Raw genomic sequence first — 16,188 nt, 5'->3', positions numbered from 1 at the left:
TTTGTTCTTAGCATTGCATTCTCAGCGCAGGGTAATAAGCACTGAGCTCTTTATTATTAGATATCTATGGCGTAAAAATAAAAAAAACACAACCAAATATTTGCGTATTATTGTTTACCTCAACAACGCGTAATACTTGCTTTTTATTGATAATGTTCTCAAGTAGAAAAGCACCAAGCCGTTCAAGATTGAGGATATAATCAACCTTCCGGCCGAGGGTTGAGTTGTGCGACTGAAATAGCAACAGAAACACAGACTGAAATTTCTGTGTTGAAGTATCCTAAGCAAGACTATCATGTTTAAAATCGAACCCATTTTCAGAATATATGGTCACTTGAAGATCATTGAAAGATGCCGACGTCTAGCAGTGCGCTTAAAACTAGGTGAAAACGATGGTGATGATGGTTATTATGTCTTTAGCGGTTATGTAATTTACAAATTGTGCAATGTATTTCGCTCATTCATTTTTGCCATGGTTCCTAACTGGCAGAACCAGTCCACGTACGCGTGTGCTAAGGGTGTCTGACAGAGCTGAAGCACTAACCTTAATTAATACTGATGGAGGGAAACGTGGGATTAAGACAACAGGCTCCAGCAATTGATTTATCTTGGTTGCTTCTCTTGTGTCCTAGTTTGCACGTACGCCTTCTTATGTCACCCATCCGCAAAAACCATATGAACGATCTGTCGCTCCAGCTTCGAAAATTTCCCAAATCTTTTTCTTAGTAAGTGTCAAAAGATGATCGGTTTCTACTGTGATTTATAAGCTAAAGGCGCTTGGTTTGCAGAGTACTACTGTCATGCTTCAGGCCTAAATGATCACGTGTTTTTGATATCTCTTTCAGAAGCCTCTGCCTACGAGGGGGAAACCACTGCTCCATTCGAAGATTTCATGTGAGTTGTTGCCCCACTGCGTCCTTAGCTCTGCTCGTAGAAGAACGTGTTTGCACAAGAACTAGTTGGTAGAACATGGAGAGCTGGTGAGTAGAAAATTTCGAAAAATTGAAATTGAATGCCTGGGTGTGTGTGTGCGTGACTGCGTCATGTGTTTATGCTCAAATTATTTTTTGAATTTTTCTAGCTTCGCTGGATTGATCGGACACAGTAAAGTAGGCATCAGTTGGCTGAATTGCGACATTTGGTGTACTCGGCTGCCCAATTATGTGACATAAATTTTCGCAGGTGTGAAATAATGCAGCCCTTTGCCTATATTTTGCGTGCTTCTTCACTCGCTTGCACGCAGCAAAGTGTAAAAGGTCATGCGTTCTAAGCTGATCTCGATATGAATACGTGGTCCGTATTGTTGAAAATTTGTAACGCTCGTGCTGATGCAGGCTCAAAATCAATATTATGGGCTTGGTGACCTTGCCCTGAATACAGGTTGTCTAGAATACCCTCGCAAGGTATTTATGTAGTTGTTACGTAGACCAGCCTTTCTGGCAACTTAGCCGCAGCCCACATGCGTCTTAGCATGTTGAAGTGTGCTCATGACACTCGTTATTTTGCCTTCGCCTTCTATGGCGGGTAGAGCGAAGTTCAAGTGGCTTGGTTGATACCAGACGGGAAGATGAAGGACCCTGATAGAAATCTGGCTAGGATAGCGGAGAGGACGTCATCTGCCACGAGCCTTAACCAACGCAACCAACTCACAAGTGACGTATTCAACGTATATAACAAACTGGAGCAGTTGTCTAAAAATAGTTATCTTGAATAATCAGTGGGCTGCATCAACTTCTAGTAATGGTGCCTTTATAATCATTTCTTTGAAGACTTGAAACACAGCGACTGATGTGAAGATAAATGCAACAAACTCATATAGCACGAATAAATTCTGAATGATTCAGAGACAGTTAAAAGCGCTTGGGGAACAACGTTGACCGGAAAATGCGTGCTTCTAAACTAGATAATTCATGACTGGGAAATGAACACTGCTGAGAACGACGAAGAAAACAGAGGATGAAGCATTTCGTTGCGCCTTCTCTTTTCCGTGTTTTGTGCAACTCTACTTATTCACTGAAGAGTTCCCCACGAGTGAGCAACCACGCTTAAACACCTGAGAAGTTGGCAAACGGCTGGCTGATTGCACCCTTGTCATGCATGTATCACTGGGGTCGGAAGCCTGTAGCTACTATTAACCACTGCTTGATAATGTCTTTACTACCTTGGATACGAGTGGCGCTGTCTGACACTCAACCGACAGCAAACCGACATCAACCAATAGCAAAAGCAAACACGTTCGCTTTCAGCGTCAAATCTTGCAAAAAAAAATAATAACGAGTTCTGGCCGGTGTAAAAGCGCTGCTAGATTGCACTCCGTCTCGGCTGACGCCTGCAGTGGAAGTCCACTGCCAACATATGAAACGTTGTGCGTGACCACGGCGCAAGCGGCAGTAATCGCCCGATTTCGCTCGCCGCGGGAGCGATGAGACCCTTATCTAGCAGCGCTTGTCTACCGGCCGTGATTCGTTATCTTGCTTGGTTATAGATGACACCAAAAGCGAGCGTGCTTTCTTTACTTGTCGGTTGATGGCGCTGTAGGCAGCCGCCGCAGAGCGCAGGGCGCGCGTTTGAGTGTTTCCTTTCCTAAAGGAAGACAGTGTACATTTAAACCTGGATGTGTCAGTCGAGACCCATGAGCACAGACTAACACTCCTAGGTTTAAATGTGCAGATAAACTGCTTCGTTCCCTGAAGTGGGTGTAATCGCTTAAACCAGTGTTTTGCTCATTTACGCGAGAGCGGATCAAAACAGCTATTTGCTAGCGTTAGAAAAGCATTGAAATATGGGTTTATCACATTGACTTTTCTCCCTCACGATGAGGCAAATTTTTTGCGTTTTATTTGTATTTGGGCTCTTACTATAGCAATTCAATTGAATATTAGAATTTCTACCCCGTGTTCATAACGTGACTTGGGATCTAGGCAAAAATATTTATGTGATCAGGGGAAGGAGTCTTTGCCTATATTTCATGCATGTTCGTGCGTGTGCTGTGTGGGCGCGTGGATACATGTACATGCATAATTCCAAAATGCCGGGGGAGGGTGAAAAGCTGAATACTCTCAGCCTCCCACCACAATGCTGCGCCAGTGTATCGGCTTCAGGTGCTTCACACCACCATATATTCACGTTGGAGCAGATGATAAGCCTCTAGTAATCACTATCCGATTGGCAGTATCTCCCCGAAAAATTTTCTGCTGGGTCGAGTCTTCTGACATTCAACCTTTGCTCTCGCACTTTTTAAAATGCAAGGCATTTCTTATTAAATAAATATCACCTAAAGCGTATCTATCTATCTATCTATCTATCTATCTATCTATCTATCTATCTATCTATCTATCTATCTATCTATCTATCTATATCTATCTGGTATGTTATTTCAGATATCTAGCCTGCTACAATCTACACTGGTGGCATTTAGTTAGCTTGGTGTATATGGAATTAACATATGAGTCATAAATGACATGTAATAAAATAGAAATTGCTACAAATATCCTGTGAATCATTATGTGGCAAGAAGAATATCAGTATGCCTATATGAAGAGCATGAGTGACATGTCTGAACAATATTATCATTTCTTGCTTGTCATATCTGTCTCATGCTTCGCCGAGCTTCTGATGCCGCAGTAATTTGGATTCACCAAATTTTTCAAGGAATGCTGTGGCTGCAGTTCCGCTGCATATTATTTAAGGTGCAGTGCTAGCGAAAAATCGCTCGTCATAATTTTCCTTTTTCTCTTGTGCCCCCCTGACTACAGTACCACGCGCCGCACCCCTGCAACAACCTGCTGCCCAGATTTCGGTAACCATGAAGTACAGGGCAGCTCCAAAGCGGCCCAGCGCTGCAGGGGGCCAGCCAAAAGATATACAAGTGAGATCTGGTGTTACAGCTAGTGCAGCTGCACGAACGACGATTCGCAAATGCACACAGGTCTACAGGAGACCATCGCTCGCCTCAAAAGTTGTGGAGCAACAAAAGGTAATGACCTCTAACATCGTTTTGCAATGGCGATTCTATGCATGCGATAAGGACACATCGTTCAGCTATAGCGTTTAAACGTAGGGAAATAGATACGCGCTTCATTCACGGCAGCCATTGTGTTTCCTTACACCCGCGTTTCTCTCACTTGTGCCAGGTCACTCTGATGAAGGAGTTAGCTGCTAGCCTTGGATTGCACAAACTTTCAAATATTCACCAAAACCACACATTTTAAAGAGATAAACTCCTTAGAACCTAGCCTAGTTTTTCGTTGTGGTCATGGTATGTAACTGTTTTCATAGCCAAAACATATCTGAGACACAGCAGTTTTGCAGTGGACTTCAATGTACACAGGCAAAGGCTAATGCTAACGTAAGAGATCGCTGTTCCCGGCAAGAATAACCTATCCAGAAGGTAATAATGTTGAAACGGGGAGCTGCTAAACAAGATACGAGAACCAGAATTGGTGGGGCTGTCTGCCGTCCTTCGTTAGCAATTCGCAGTTTTATCAATAACTTCATAACGTGGCACTTTCAGAAGCGTTTTAAATTGCGCCGAGTTGAAAAAGAAATCACCCACCAGCCGAGCCATGACGGCTTTCATCTCAGAGCTCTATTACAATGCACCATGACGGTTACAGAGCAAGACAACATGGTTCGCAATCATTATTTATTGCTCAGATTGTCCGCGTTGTAGCGCTTATGTTCGCTGCTCTGTACAAGATTGGTTATTTTGGAATGAAGAGTGGGTGCTATGAATATTTATTCCTAAAGAGCTAGGATTGGCCACTTCACTTTAATCTCAGCTTGGGAACAAGTTCCTGCCCCATTTTAAACAATACATTATTATCAATATATTATTATTATAATATTAAAATCATCATCAGCAGCAGAAGCCTGACTACGTCCACTGCAGGACAAAGGCCTCTCCCATGTTCCGCCAGTCAACTCGGTCCTGTGCTTGCTGCTGCCAATTTATACCCGCCAACTTGTTAATCTCATCTGCCCACCTAATCTACTGTCTCACCCTAACCCGCTTGCATAATCTGGGAATCCAGTTAGTTACCCTTAACGACCAGCGGTTATCCTGTCTACGCGCTACATGCCCGGCCCATGTCCATTTCTTCTTCTTGATTTCAGCTATGATATCTTTAACCCCCGTTTGTTCCCTAATCCACTCTGCTCTCTTCTTGTCTCTGAAGGTTACACCTACCATTTATCTTTCCATTTCTCTCTGCGTCGTCCTCAATTTAAGCTGAACCCTCTTTGTAAGTCTCCAGGTTTCTGCTCCGTAGCTAAGTACCGGCAAGATACAGCTGTTATATACCTTCTTCTTAAGGGATAGTGGCAATCTACCTGTCATAATTTGAGAGTGTTTGCCAAATGTGCTCCACCCCATTCTTATTCTTCTAGTTACTTCAATCTCGTGGTTCGGCTCCGCGGTTATTACCGGCCCTAAGTAGACATAGTCTTTTACAACTTGAAGTGCACTATTACCTATCTCGAAGCGCTGCTCTTTTGCGAGGTTGTTGTACATTACTTTCGTTTTCTGCAGGTTCATTTTAAGACCTACCTTTCTGCTCTCCTTGTCTAACTCCGTAATCATGAGTTGCAATTCGTCCCCTGAGTTACTCAGCAATGCAATGTCATCGGCGAAGCGCAGGTTACTAAGGTACTCTCCATCAACTCTTATCCTTAACTGTTCCCATTCTAGGCTTCTGAAAACCTCCTGTAAGCACGCGTTTAATAGCATTGGGGAGATCGTGTCCCCCTGCCTTACACCCTTCTTGATTGGTATTCTGTTGCTTTCCTTATGAAGCAATATGGTAGCAGTTGATCCCCTGTATATTTCTTCCAGAATGTTTATATATACTTCATCGACGCCCTGATTCCGCATTGTCTACAAGACTGCTGATATTTCTACTGAATCAAAACGCCTTCTTGTAATCTATGAAGGCTATGTATTGTGGTTGGCTATATTCTGAGCATTTCTCTATTACCTGAATGATAGTATGAATGTGGTCGATTGTTAAGTAGCCTGTTAGAAATCGTGCTTGTTCCTTTGGTGTATTGAATTCTAATGTTTTCTTCACACTGTTAGCAATTACCCTTGTAAACTGTTTTTATACTTCGGAGAGCAAGTATAACTACAGTGTATTAGCGAGAACTGGTGAACCGCTGATTTTACTGTGAAAGCTGACATGAGATCACAAGGACCGTTCTTGGCGCCGTAGTAGTCCGCGGCAGCCGCCTCCAGTGGTGTCTCCCTGTAACCGCTATCGATCGTAATAAGAGGAAAAATGAAACAAGAAAAAGTATATTCAAGTGAAATGGTGTTCAAAGCTGTGTAACTTCCCGTGGCAGCCCAGTATTTTACAATAGAGTCATGATAGTGATCGAAATTCGTTCTCGAGTGACCTCATGTCGGGAAGGAACCAAGTTAGCAGCAGGCCAGGAGACGGCAATACCAACCAGGTGTCTCGCAATGCGAACAATAAACCGGATGGACACGATACGAATTCCGTATGAGAAGATCAGTCATAGCTTCAAACACACTTGAAAGGGCGCTGATAAAATTTCTCATCATCAGTCTATGCATCAGCAGAATACACGTAATGCCTTGCTGATGCGTAGCCGGTACTTCGCTTCTCCGTAGAATGGCGAATAACGGTGGAGGGCGTTCAGTCCTACTACTGGACAAAAATTGCGGTTTACGGTCTTTACCCTGCAAGTATACGGTAAACCCAGGAGTGTTTACGACGGGTTTAAAACTGCCGCTCCTCGAGTTTTTGCTTTGACTTTGCCGAGGAATGTTTTTGTTTTAATTTCCAGTATATTGAACAAGAAATGCCCTTGGGTCTGTGCCTGTGGGCGGGATCATCGTTCGAGTTTGACCGAGTCTCTGTCTGCACCACTTCCACCACATGCCGTGTAACAATCCGTTAGCAGGCATGGACGACTCGCACAATTGACGTGGTGCTGGTTAAGCACTAACGCCGATTGCGCGCGCAGCAACAGAAGAAAAATAACAGCTTAGCTGCTTAAGTCGAGCGTCAATTTGTGCTTCTTTTTCACTCCCAGAACACTTGCACCAATGCGCCGGGCATGGGCTAAACAACGAGTACCAATAGAGATATGCAAAGCTAAAAACTGAAAGGGCAACAGAAGCTGAAAGGTCCACATAAGTTTCCGAAGGTGAACGTCGAACCACTCCGCTATTCGGGCATGCTACCAGAGCATAGCATAACGCTGCATTAGGTAGTATGGCAAGTGAATGGAAAAGGGTAGCAATGGGGAGAAGGAAGGATGTACAAGAGAGGGGACAATGAAGGAGAGGAGCGAGTAAAACGAAATACAGGAAGACAAGAGATAGTACGACAAACCGAAAGTGGGAAGAGAAAGGGGAAGAAAGAAGAAGCGAGAGGTATAGAGATAGAATGAACAATATAACCAACTTCCAAGTCCAGTCCTCGTATCTTCCTCCGTCAGACTTTTATTACATGCCAGAGTCACTTACTTTCTATGGCGGAAACCTCTCATACATAGCATGTATTTTTGTCTATTGTGTGTGCCCTTTGTCGGTTTATTTTGCGTCAAGTTCCACTATATATAAACTGCGATGTTTTTCATTTATTTGATTTCATTACCAATGCCACATTGTAAGCTTCTGTGCCCTTGTTCGCTGTTGTAACGTCTTAACTTGCCTTTTGACCATTGTGATATTCGAAATGCAGTGTAATATTGCAAGTTTTTTTGCATAATTGTGCGTTTTCTCTCCTGTAAAAGCCCTGCTTGGGGGCTCACAATATTGATAAACAAAATAACAAAAGAAAATGAAAGAAAAATACCAAGACTGAAGTATGAATAAATAGAAATCTAGAAAGAAAACAGACAAAAACGCATAGGAAACAACCAGAGAGAAATGGAGGAAGAAAAATAGATAATTTTCTAAGCTTAGCGAAACAGCAGCAGCATGCACTGCGTTGCTGCCTGTCAACTCTGTTATCTGGATCCCGTGCAGCAAAATTTAATTAACGCGTTAGAATCTGTTCAGAACCGCTCAGTTCGGTTCATTCGTTCTAATTATTCCCGTACTGCTAGCATATCAGAAATGAAATGTAACCTTGACCTACCCAATTTAACTGTCCGGAGGAAACTGGCGCGACTGCATTTTTTTCATAAGATATTTTTTCACAATCTATCAATGAAGCGAGACCTCATTTCACAACCGTCATACCACTCATCGCACATTGATCATCAGCACAAGGTTGCCATTCCGTTTTGCCGCACCAAATTCTTTTCAGCAGCCTTCTTACCGAAAACAGCCGCCGATTGGAACCACCTTCCCTCTTCCGTTGTAACAATAACAGACCCTTTGTTATTCAAGACTGCAATTTCTCAGCAATGCTTGTAACTATACGCAGTTTCCATTATCTATCTTTGTCTTGTATGTGCTTGAATTCTTATACATTTTTAGTTGACTTATGTTGCCTTCCTGATTTGCGCATCTGACACTTGTTTCTTTATTTTGTCTTTTTTCTTGTGTGTTATATATGTTGTACCTACCCCCTCTGTAATGCCCTACGAGCCCTGAGGGTATTCTAATAAATAAATAAATAAATCTTTTAATTTTCAGTTTCAATGCAAGCTACGCAGGCTTTTTTTTTGTCTTCTTCACTAAAAAATAGGGTTAATCACCAGTGCATAGTCTGTTTCTGTTAATTTGTCATTTCCGTTTAATACCCGTGCCAAGCGGGCTAGTCAAGTGCAGTAACGAAGAATGCATTCCATTTAACAAGCACCTAGTCAAATGAAAAGCTGTGAAAGTGGGCTGCCACTTGCCAGAGAGTATACTGTGTTTGGAGTGTGTTCTATGAAACAACACATTGCTGCGTGTGGGCTGGTATTGACTTGCGATGCGTGCATAAAAGACTGCTGCATTTTTAGTATAACTCAGTTTAAAATATTACATTGCTCCATTTACTTTCAACTTTTCATCTACGTCTTTTAAACACGCTCGCGATGTCCAAAGCCACTTCTTTGCTACATGTGCGCACTGTTTTTTTTTTTTCGTTTAGCAGCGCGCACCATCAATTGTCATTGAGGTTTCCGAAGGGAACTGCCCGAAATTGCGCATAACTTGCCGACTTAGGGCGGGAAAAACCTACTTACCCTTATGAGATATGCAGTTCTTTTACAAGGTAGCTCGAAAAAAAAGGAGGGAGGGGGGCGGGAAACACACCATGAAAGCTGATGCTGTGTTATTCACTCAGAAACAACAAGAAAGTCTACGTACAGATGCTCCCTCATTTTTGGGAATATTTTGCCGGACGTTAATCAAACAGGAGAAGAAGTTTGTTCTTCGCATTTCGCGCTTCATTCCCTCAGCAGGGCAAAAGAAAGCTTCGTTCTGGATTAGTAGTGTTTTGGTGAAGCGGAAATACTGAGTGACCTTTCAAAGGATATGTAACGAGGAATCATGTGCACAAATCATAGACCCGTAAGAAAGTGATGCCTTTTAGCTAGTCGCAAAGTTTCTTGCAGAGTTCCCAAACACTGAGCCTTGTGCGACATATTTTGTAGACCGTGCCCAGATCTGAGGCGCCTAAAGCAGGCCGGAAGACACTGGCACCGTTGACTGTTGCCAAGCCGCCAACAGCTCGACCGACGCCGAATCTGCCAGAGCCCCGAAAGCCCATGGGACCACCTGCAAAAGCGACGACCGCTTTGAAAAGCCTCCTTCCAGGTAGGCACCCTCATATTTCTCTACAAATTTCAATTCATTTTGCTTATCCCTAATTATTGAATATATAAGCGCACACTAATGGTAAATTGTGAATCTCGATATACCATGCCTTATACGGATGAATTAAGGTGAAAGCGTTAGATGCCTCAGCAAATGCAAAAACACTATATATATATATATATATATATATATATATATATATATATATATATATATATATATATATAGGGCTCGTTTTTCCGTGTTTTAATACAATAATATTGAGATCTAACAGACAGTAATGCCAAAAAAGGTACAAAGGAAGTACAGAAGAATAACTTCCCCTGTACATTTCTTGGCAGTACTGTCTGTTAGATCTTATATATATATATATATATATATATATATATATATATATATATATATATATATATATATATATATATATATATATATATATATATATATATATATATATATATATATATATATATATATATATATATAATGCAGAATAAGCTAATGTGACTGTTGTCAAAAACGTAAATCAGAGATTTAAATATTACAGAAAATCTACGCAAGAAGACAACAATATTAATACACACACGGACACATACAAAAATACAATCATTATTAGGCCAACGTCTATTTAAGTTAGTGCTTTACGCAAGGGCCTAACCATAAATTCTTTTTCACTATCTTTGCACGTTACCGGGGTTCTTCAGAACCAAAGTAAAAAAAAACCAATGTTCGTTTCATTTGGGTGTTCCTAAGGAAGATTGTGCACTACCCCATTAGGCTTTCTCGCGTATGCCTTGTTTGAGCCAATGTTATTCCCGGGAGGTAATAAAAGTTAACTCCGGCGACTTTATGAGGTCGATGAATCCTAATGAATCTTGGTGGTACATTGCTTTGTATATTTGCGCCAGTTATGTTACGTAACAGGCTTGAGAAATGCGCTGATAATTTGCAAATCATTTATAAAGATTGCCTCGAAACGCTCAGCTGGCCTTCCAGAACTATTGGCAAGGCTGCCGGGGTTGCGTCATGTTTTGCAAGTGAACGTAAGTGACGCAGCCGATGGCATCAATAACTTTGGCCACTACAGCGTTTACTATAAAGACCAAAATGTGACGGTTGCGATGTTTCGTGCGAAAAGGCTTTTTGCTTTCATCTGTGGAGCTTCGCCGTCGTTTCGCTGCTTTGCCGCGCGATTTTCTGTTCTCTGACGATGGATATGTAATAATGAGTTGTAGTGGGTGTTGCGTTGTGGGTTGCACAAACCACTCACACAAGAGGCAGAGAGTTTGCTCTAGGGGATTTCGGTGTGACAGTGCTGTCCTTGGGAAGTGGATCAGTGCGACCAGGGGGGACAACTAATTACCGAGCAAAATGGCTCGCGTGCGTTACGTTCATTTCTCGCCAGAAATGTGTCACCACTGTTCGGCAGCTCTGAGATGCTTATCAGTTTCAGAGACGTCAGCTGATGCTCGGCTACTTTACCTCTGCTCCGCGTGCCCGCTCGTCCCGGCTTTCATTACTTTTCATACTTCGCGCCGGCGGGACCAGCATGCCTTGTACGACTCCCAGTTCTTACCAAATAGTAACGCCATACACTGTGCGCTTGGTTGGGTTTTGGTATAAAGCCTTTTTGCTTATTATTGTATAATGAAAATCGCTGAGGGCTTCAGCTGTCCGCCATGTGACAAAAGGGAATCAGGATCATAGAAGCCCCCATACCCCAACATGGTCGAAAAATCGTCAAAGTTGCTTTTAAGTATACTATTCCAGATGTTTCTCTTCAAACGAAAATCGAATTAAATGTTCATTTGTTGCGAAATAGTTAAACGCATTAGGGTTAGTGTACACAGGAGGAACTCCCATAGAACAACGTGGAAAGGGGACCACCTGTCAGAAATATATATATTGATAAGTACAAGAAAGTGGCGTCTGAAGAGCGACAAGTAATTTTTTAAGAATAAAGACAAGGCAAGTATGAAATTTAAATTCCAGTAGAAATGGGAACGATTTTCAGCATTTATACATTGCCATGAAAACTATGCAAAGAAGGAAATAGCAGTAAAATCTTGAACAGAATTCATTTTATTATTGATACACCATTAACTGTACAATTCATATCTACATGAGTAATAAATGCAAAAATACTCGTACAGTATTATTGCAAAATAAAATGCAGAAGTTCTTTGTGAAAGTGTTGCATGATAAACGTTTAGTGCATAAATGTACCGACTTTCAAATTTCATTGGCAGCAAAGATGGTAGTATCTTTGCCGAAAACTCAAAAAACTTGAGGGGGTACTGTAAGAGCACAGGGACAGTGTTACTCTCCCCAGAGTGTAACTCCGTGGGGGGGGGGGGGGGAGGTAGGGCAGACGTAGCCGCGGAACGTACTGTTTCGTTTAATGCAGAGTAAAAGAGATCGCGTACTCTCTGCTACTCAAGTGAATTCCCAATCTACGCAAATCTCTTGCCGATGAGGCGTGAATGAGATCTGGCACTCTGTCCTTGCTGCGGATTACAATCGAGCGCTTGCATGTTACCACTGACGCCACAAAGCAATATAGCTGTCTCGTAAATATACCCGATTTATAGGTTGATGATTGATCGATTGATATGTGGGGTTTAACGTCCCAAAACCACCATTTGATTATGAGAGACGCCGTAGTGGAGGGCTCCGGAAATTTCGACCACCTGGGGTTCTTTAACGTGCACCCAAATCTGAGTACACGGGCCTACAACATTTCCGCCTCCATCGGAAATGCAGCCGCCGCAGCTGGGATTCGAGCCTGCGACCTCCGGGTCAGCAGCCGAGTACCTTAGCCACTAGACCACCACGGCAGGGCCCGATTTATAGGTTGAATGCGTCAAGTAATAGGATATTTTTCAGTGATAACAAAACTATGCTTGTGTGGTCATCAACGTTCTTCCCGAACCGCCAACACCAACACCAACAGCGGCATCTAAAGCGTCGCCAAAAGTTAGTTTACGCCAAAATAAAATTGCTACTTGAGCAAGGTAAAAGAGTCAGCATATATCGCAAAAAGGATAGAAAGGTAAACGTTTTACAGTGGCGTTTGAACTCGCCACCGACCCATAACGAGGTGGGTAATCTACCACTTCGACAGGTTGTGCCGTGCCCCCTGCGGTGTAAAAAAAACTGGTTAAAAGGAAACACGCCGTTACGCTTCAAGGTTCTTACTTTGAGCACATACGCTATTTTCGTTTCTATCTAAACCTCGCGTTATGATACCTCGCGTTATGATATGATGAAACCTCGCGTTATGATATGGAAACTCCTGGCATCCGCGCATTACATGCCACTAATGTCAAGACGCCAAGTTTATTTGAAAATTCAACAGAAAATAAAATATACAAAAATTTCCGAGAACCTGGGCAGATGATTGACTGCCGAGTGTAATAGCCATTTCTCGCGTTTTCTGCTGCTTGATGTGCGCCGAATTTTTATATATACTGTAATGCTCTATACGTATGCGCGTAGTTGATTGAATTAGAAGTATTTTCGTGCGCAGGCGACCATTTGCTAGAGTGCAGCGGCCGTGTTAGTGTGTAGTGATTTGCATTTGTAAACCGATAGCTGGAACTACACAGTCGATAGCTAAAAAATTGGCAGATCCCACGTACTGTGGGCATCAATGATATGCGAAGCACGAATCAGAAATGTTGATATGTCACCTTAAATACAGCGCAATGTTACGAGGTTGACGTAAGTAATGCCGTACGTGACTTCCGTGTCACGATTATCATGTTTGGATGTGTCATTTACTTTCGTCCTCTATTCATGTCACGTGATACCAAATTTAGTATGTGTGCAGCTAGCGAAATGGCCACGAGCCCGCTATGAGCGTGGTGTGTTGTCATCTTTTTACATGACACGCGTGTGAGAATTATCCTGCTTGCACCAGTCATATATTTTGTCATTCATTGACTTCATGTAACATTGAATTTGGTTAATGTGGAGCTAGCACAATGACTGCGAGCGCACCATGAACAGCCCAATATACTCCGATGTAGCGTTAAAACCCGCACACGCTGGGCTCAGCGACGCTACGTAAACCAAACGCAAGCACTCTATAGTCTGAAGCCACGCGCGACCAGCGTCCGTCGGCGCGGCCCGACGGCGACAATAGCGAAATCCCACATGCTGCATTTCGCGCCGATCCGATACCCAGACGACACTGCGTCTTCATCTTGTCGTGACGGAGGGACGCAGGACGTCCTGAAACGCGCATGCGTCAAAGCAACAGAGCGCGGCGCGCGCCTGCAAATATATGACAGGACTGGCGCCTGGCGTGGCAACGCTGGCGTGACACGGCGAAAAGAACGCCGGCGAGCACGCGCACCGCATCACGTTCAATTGTATTGGCGCCTTGACTGTGGCATATAGTCATGTTTTCACATGACACTCATTTCATGATTATGATGTTTGCACCAGACACATACCTTCTTCATCCTTTGGCGTCACGTAATACCAACTTTGGCATTTGTGAAGCTAGCGAAACGTCCGCGAGCGCATCATCAGTGTGGCATATAGTCATGTTGTTACATGACACGCATCTCATGATTTTCATGTCTGCACCAGTCGCATACCTTCATCTATTCACGTACCGTAATACGAATTTGGTATATGTCACGCTAGCAAAACGCCCACGAGTGCATCATGAGCGTGGCATGTAGTCATGTTGTTACATGACACGTCATGATTTTCATGTTAGGGTCTGTCGCTTGTGTTCACCACGCGATCATGCCATGCCTTACCAGTTTTTCAACATGCCATGTGAACGAAATTATCGCAAGATCCGCAGGACCATGAAATGTAATTCATGACATTCACGACATACATGTCATGAATTTCATGTTATGACTAGTCAAATATGTTCTTCATACATTCATGTTATGTCATACCAAGCTTGGTATCGATACCATCATCCAAACGACCAGGAGAGCTTAAAGTCGTAGGCGGATAGATAGATAGATAGATAGATAGATAGATAGATAGATAGATAGATAGATAGATAGATAGATAGATAGATAGATAGATAGATAGATAGATAGATAGATAGATAGATAGATACGCTCAAAGTCACCGAAGTTCGCCAAGAAATGGTTCGCATTTAAAACCAAATTTAATGTGCGTGAAGGCGTCTGATCATGTTGTTCTATGAAGGCACACCAAACGACAAGCCTATGTTTCCACGTGTGAGTCGGCGAAGTGCCGACGAGTGCACCCGGCGGCTGTCAGCGGTGACCCACGTGTGCTGCGCCACAGGCTGAAAGCGCGTCGCATCGATGTTAATCGCTCCTTGTGCGCACATCGTCCACAATAAACAATGGTTCATTGAAGTTAATCGTTGGAAAGGCTCTACTGTACAGTCATTCTCACTCCTCGGTATAGTACTTTAATAAACCCAGAAGCGCCGATGGCATGTATGACGGACTCGGCCAGTGAGCTATGCTTACATTCGCGGAGAGTGGTACTCGTGCGGGTCACATTTATTTGGACCAATCTCGGCACAGGTGGCTCGAGGAGGTTGACACTTGAGCAATTCGCAAGCCTCTGATTCTTGCATTAAAGTGTAGACAAGGTAAGCAAAGCCATAAGGATTGTCAGAGATGCGTTTGAGGTGGAGTTTTGCCGACCAGCGTCGCTTTTCTGGCGTACTAGTACACACCGGGACATCGCAAGTCAGATCGGACGCCAGATCGTAACGTTGGTAGATTGTTTTTCGGTCAGCACTGCTGACAGATAGTGGCAGCTGTGTTTGTATTGATTGATTGATATGTTGGGTTTAACGTCCCAAAACCACTATATGACTATAAGAGACACCGTAGTGGAGGGCTCCGGATATTTTGACCACCTGTGGTTCTTTGACGTGCGCCCAAATCTGAGAACACGGGCCTACAACTTTTCCGCCTCCAATAGAAATGCAGCCACCCAAGCCGAGATTTGATCCCGCGACCTGCGGGTCAGCAGCCGATTACTTTAACCACTAGACCACCGCGGAGGGGAAAAACTGTGTTTGTAAGCGCCTGAGTACAACTCTCAGGCTTGGCCACAAATGACTTCAACAATTTGAGCTGATATGAAAGAATACCACTCGATAATTGGAATTAAATATTGAAAATAGTGTTGTACGTCAGGTAGTTTGATATTAAAAGGTTAGCGTGCCTACAGAGTGCCTAATGATCACCAGATAGCCATACATGCTAAATGTATATTTGTACGTCAAAACACGTAGTAGAAATGTAGCGCCACCCACACTCGAAGGGGGCTAGATATCATGAGCGTAAATACCAGTTGTGTGGATGATTGTCCTGAGCGCGAGAGGTATACATTTTGCTTCTGGTCACAAAAGCGTGCGGACGCAGGATGGCAGGCTCGTCAAGAGCTGCGACAGCGGCCGACGCTGGCCGTGGTTTCTCGTGCACATCACTTCCCAAGAATTACCG

General features: G+C 43.3%; 1 protein-coding gene across 1 annotated transcript; it reads left to right on the top strand.

Annotated features, from left to right (window-relative positions):
• The first annotated feature begins 848 nt into the window (after nucleotides 1-848).
• LOC142803144 (uncharacterized) lies at nucleotides 849-15,012 on the top strand. Its single transcript, XM_075888245.1, has 4 exons — nucleotides 849-894; nucleotides 3,756-3,976; nucleotides 9,559-9,721; nucleotides 14,906-15,012. The coding sequence occupies exons 2-4, from the start codon at nucleotides 3,806-3,808 to the stop codon at nucleotides 15,010-15,012; spliced, it is 441 nt and encodes a 146-aa protein (XP_075744360.1). The 5' UTR covers nucleotides 849-894; nucleotides 3,756-3,805.
• The last annotated feature ends 1,176 nt before the right edge of the window (nucleotides 15,013-16,188 follow it).

Source organism: Rhipicephalus microplus, chromosome 3 (genome assembly GCF_043290135.1).
Source record: "Rhipicephalus microplus isolate Deutch F79 chromosome 3, USDA_Rmic, whole genome shotgun sequence".
Lineage (NCBI taxonomy): Eukaryota > Metazoa > Arthropoda > Arachnida > Ixodida > Ixodidae > Rhipicephalus > Rhipicephalus microplus.
The sequence above is the reverse complement of the archived record's forward strand: the minus strand, read 5'-3'. Positions and strand labels throughout refer to the sequence as shown.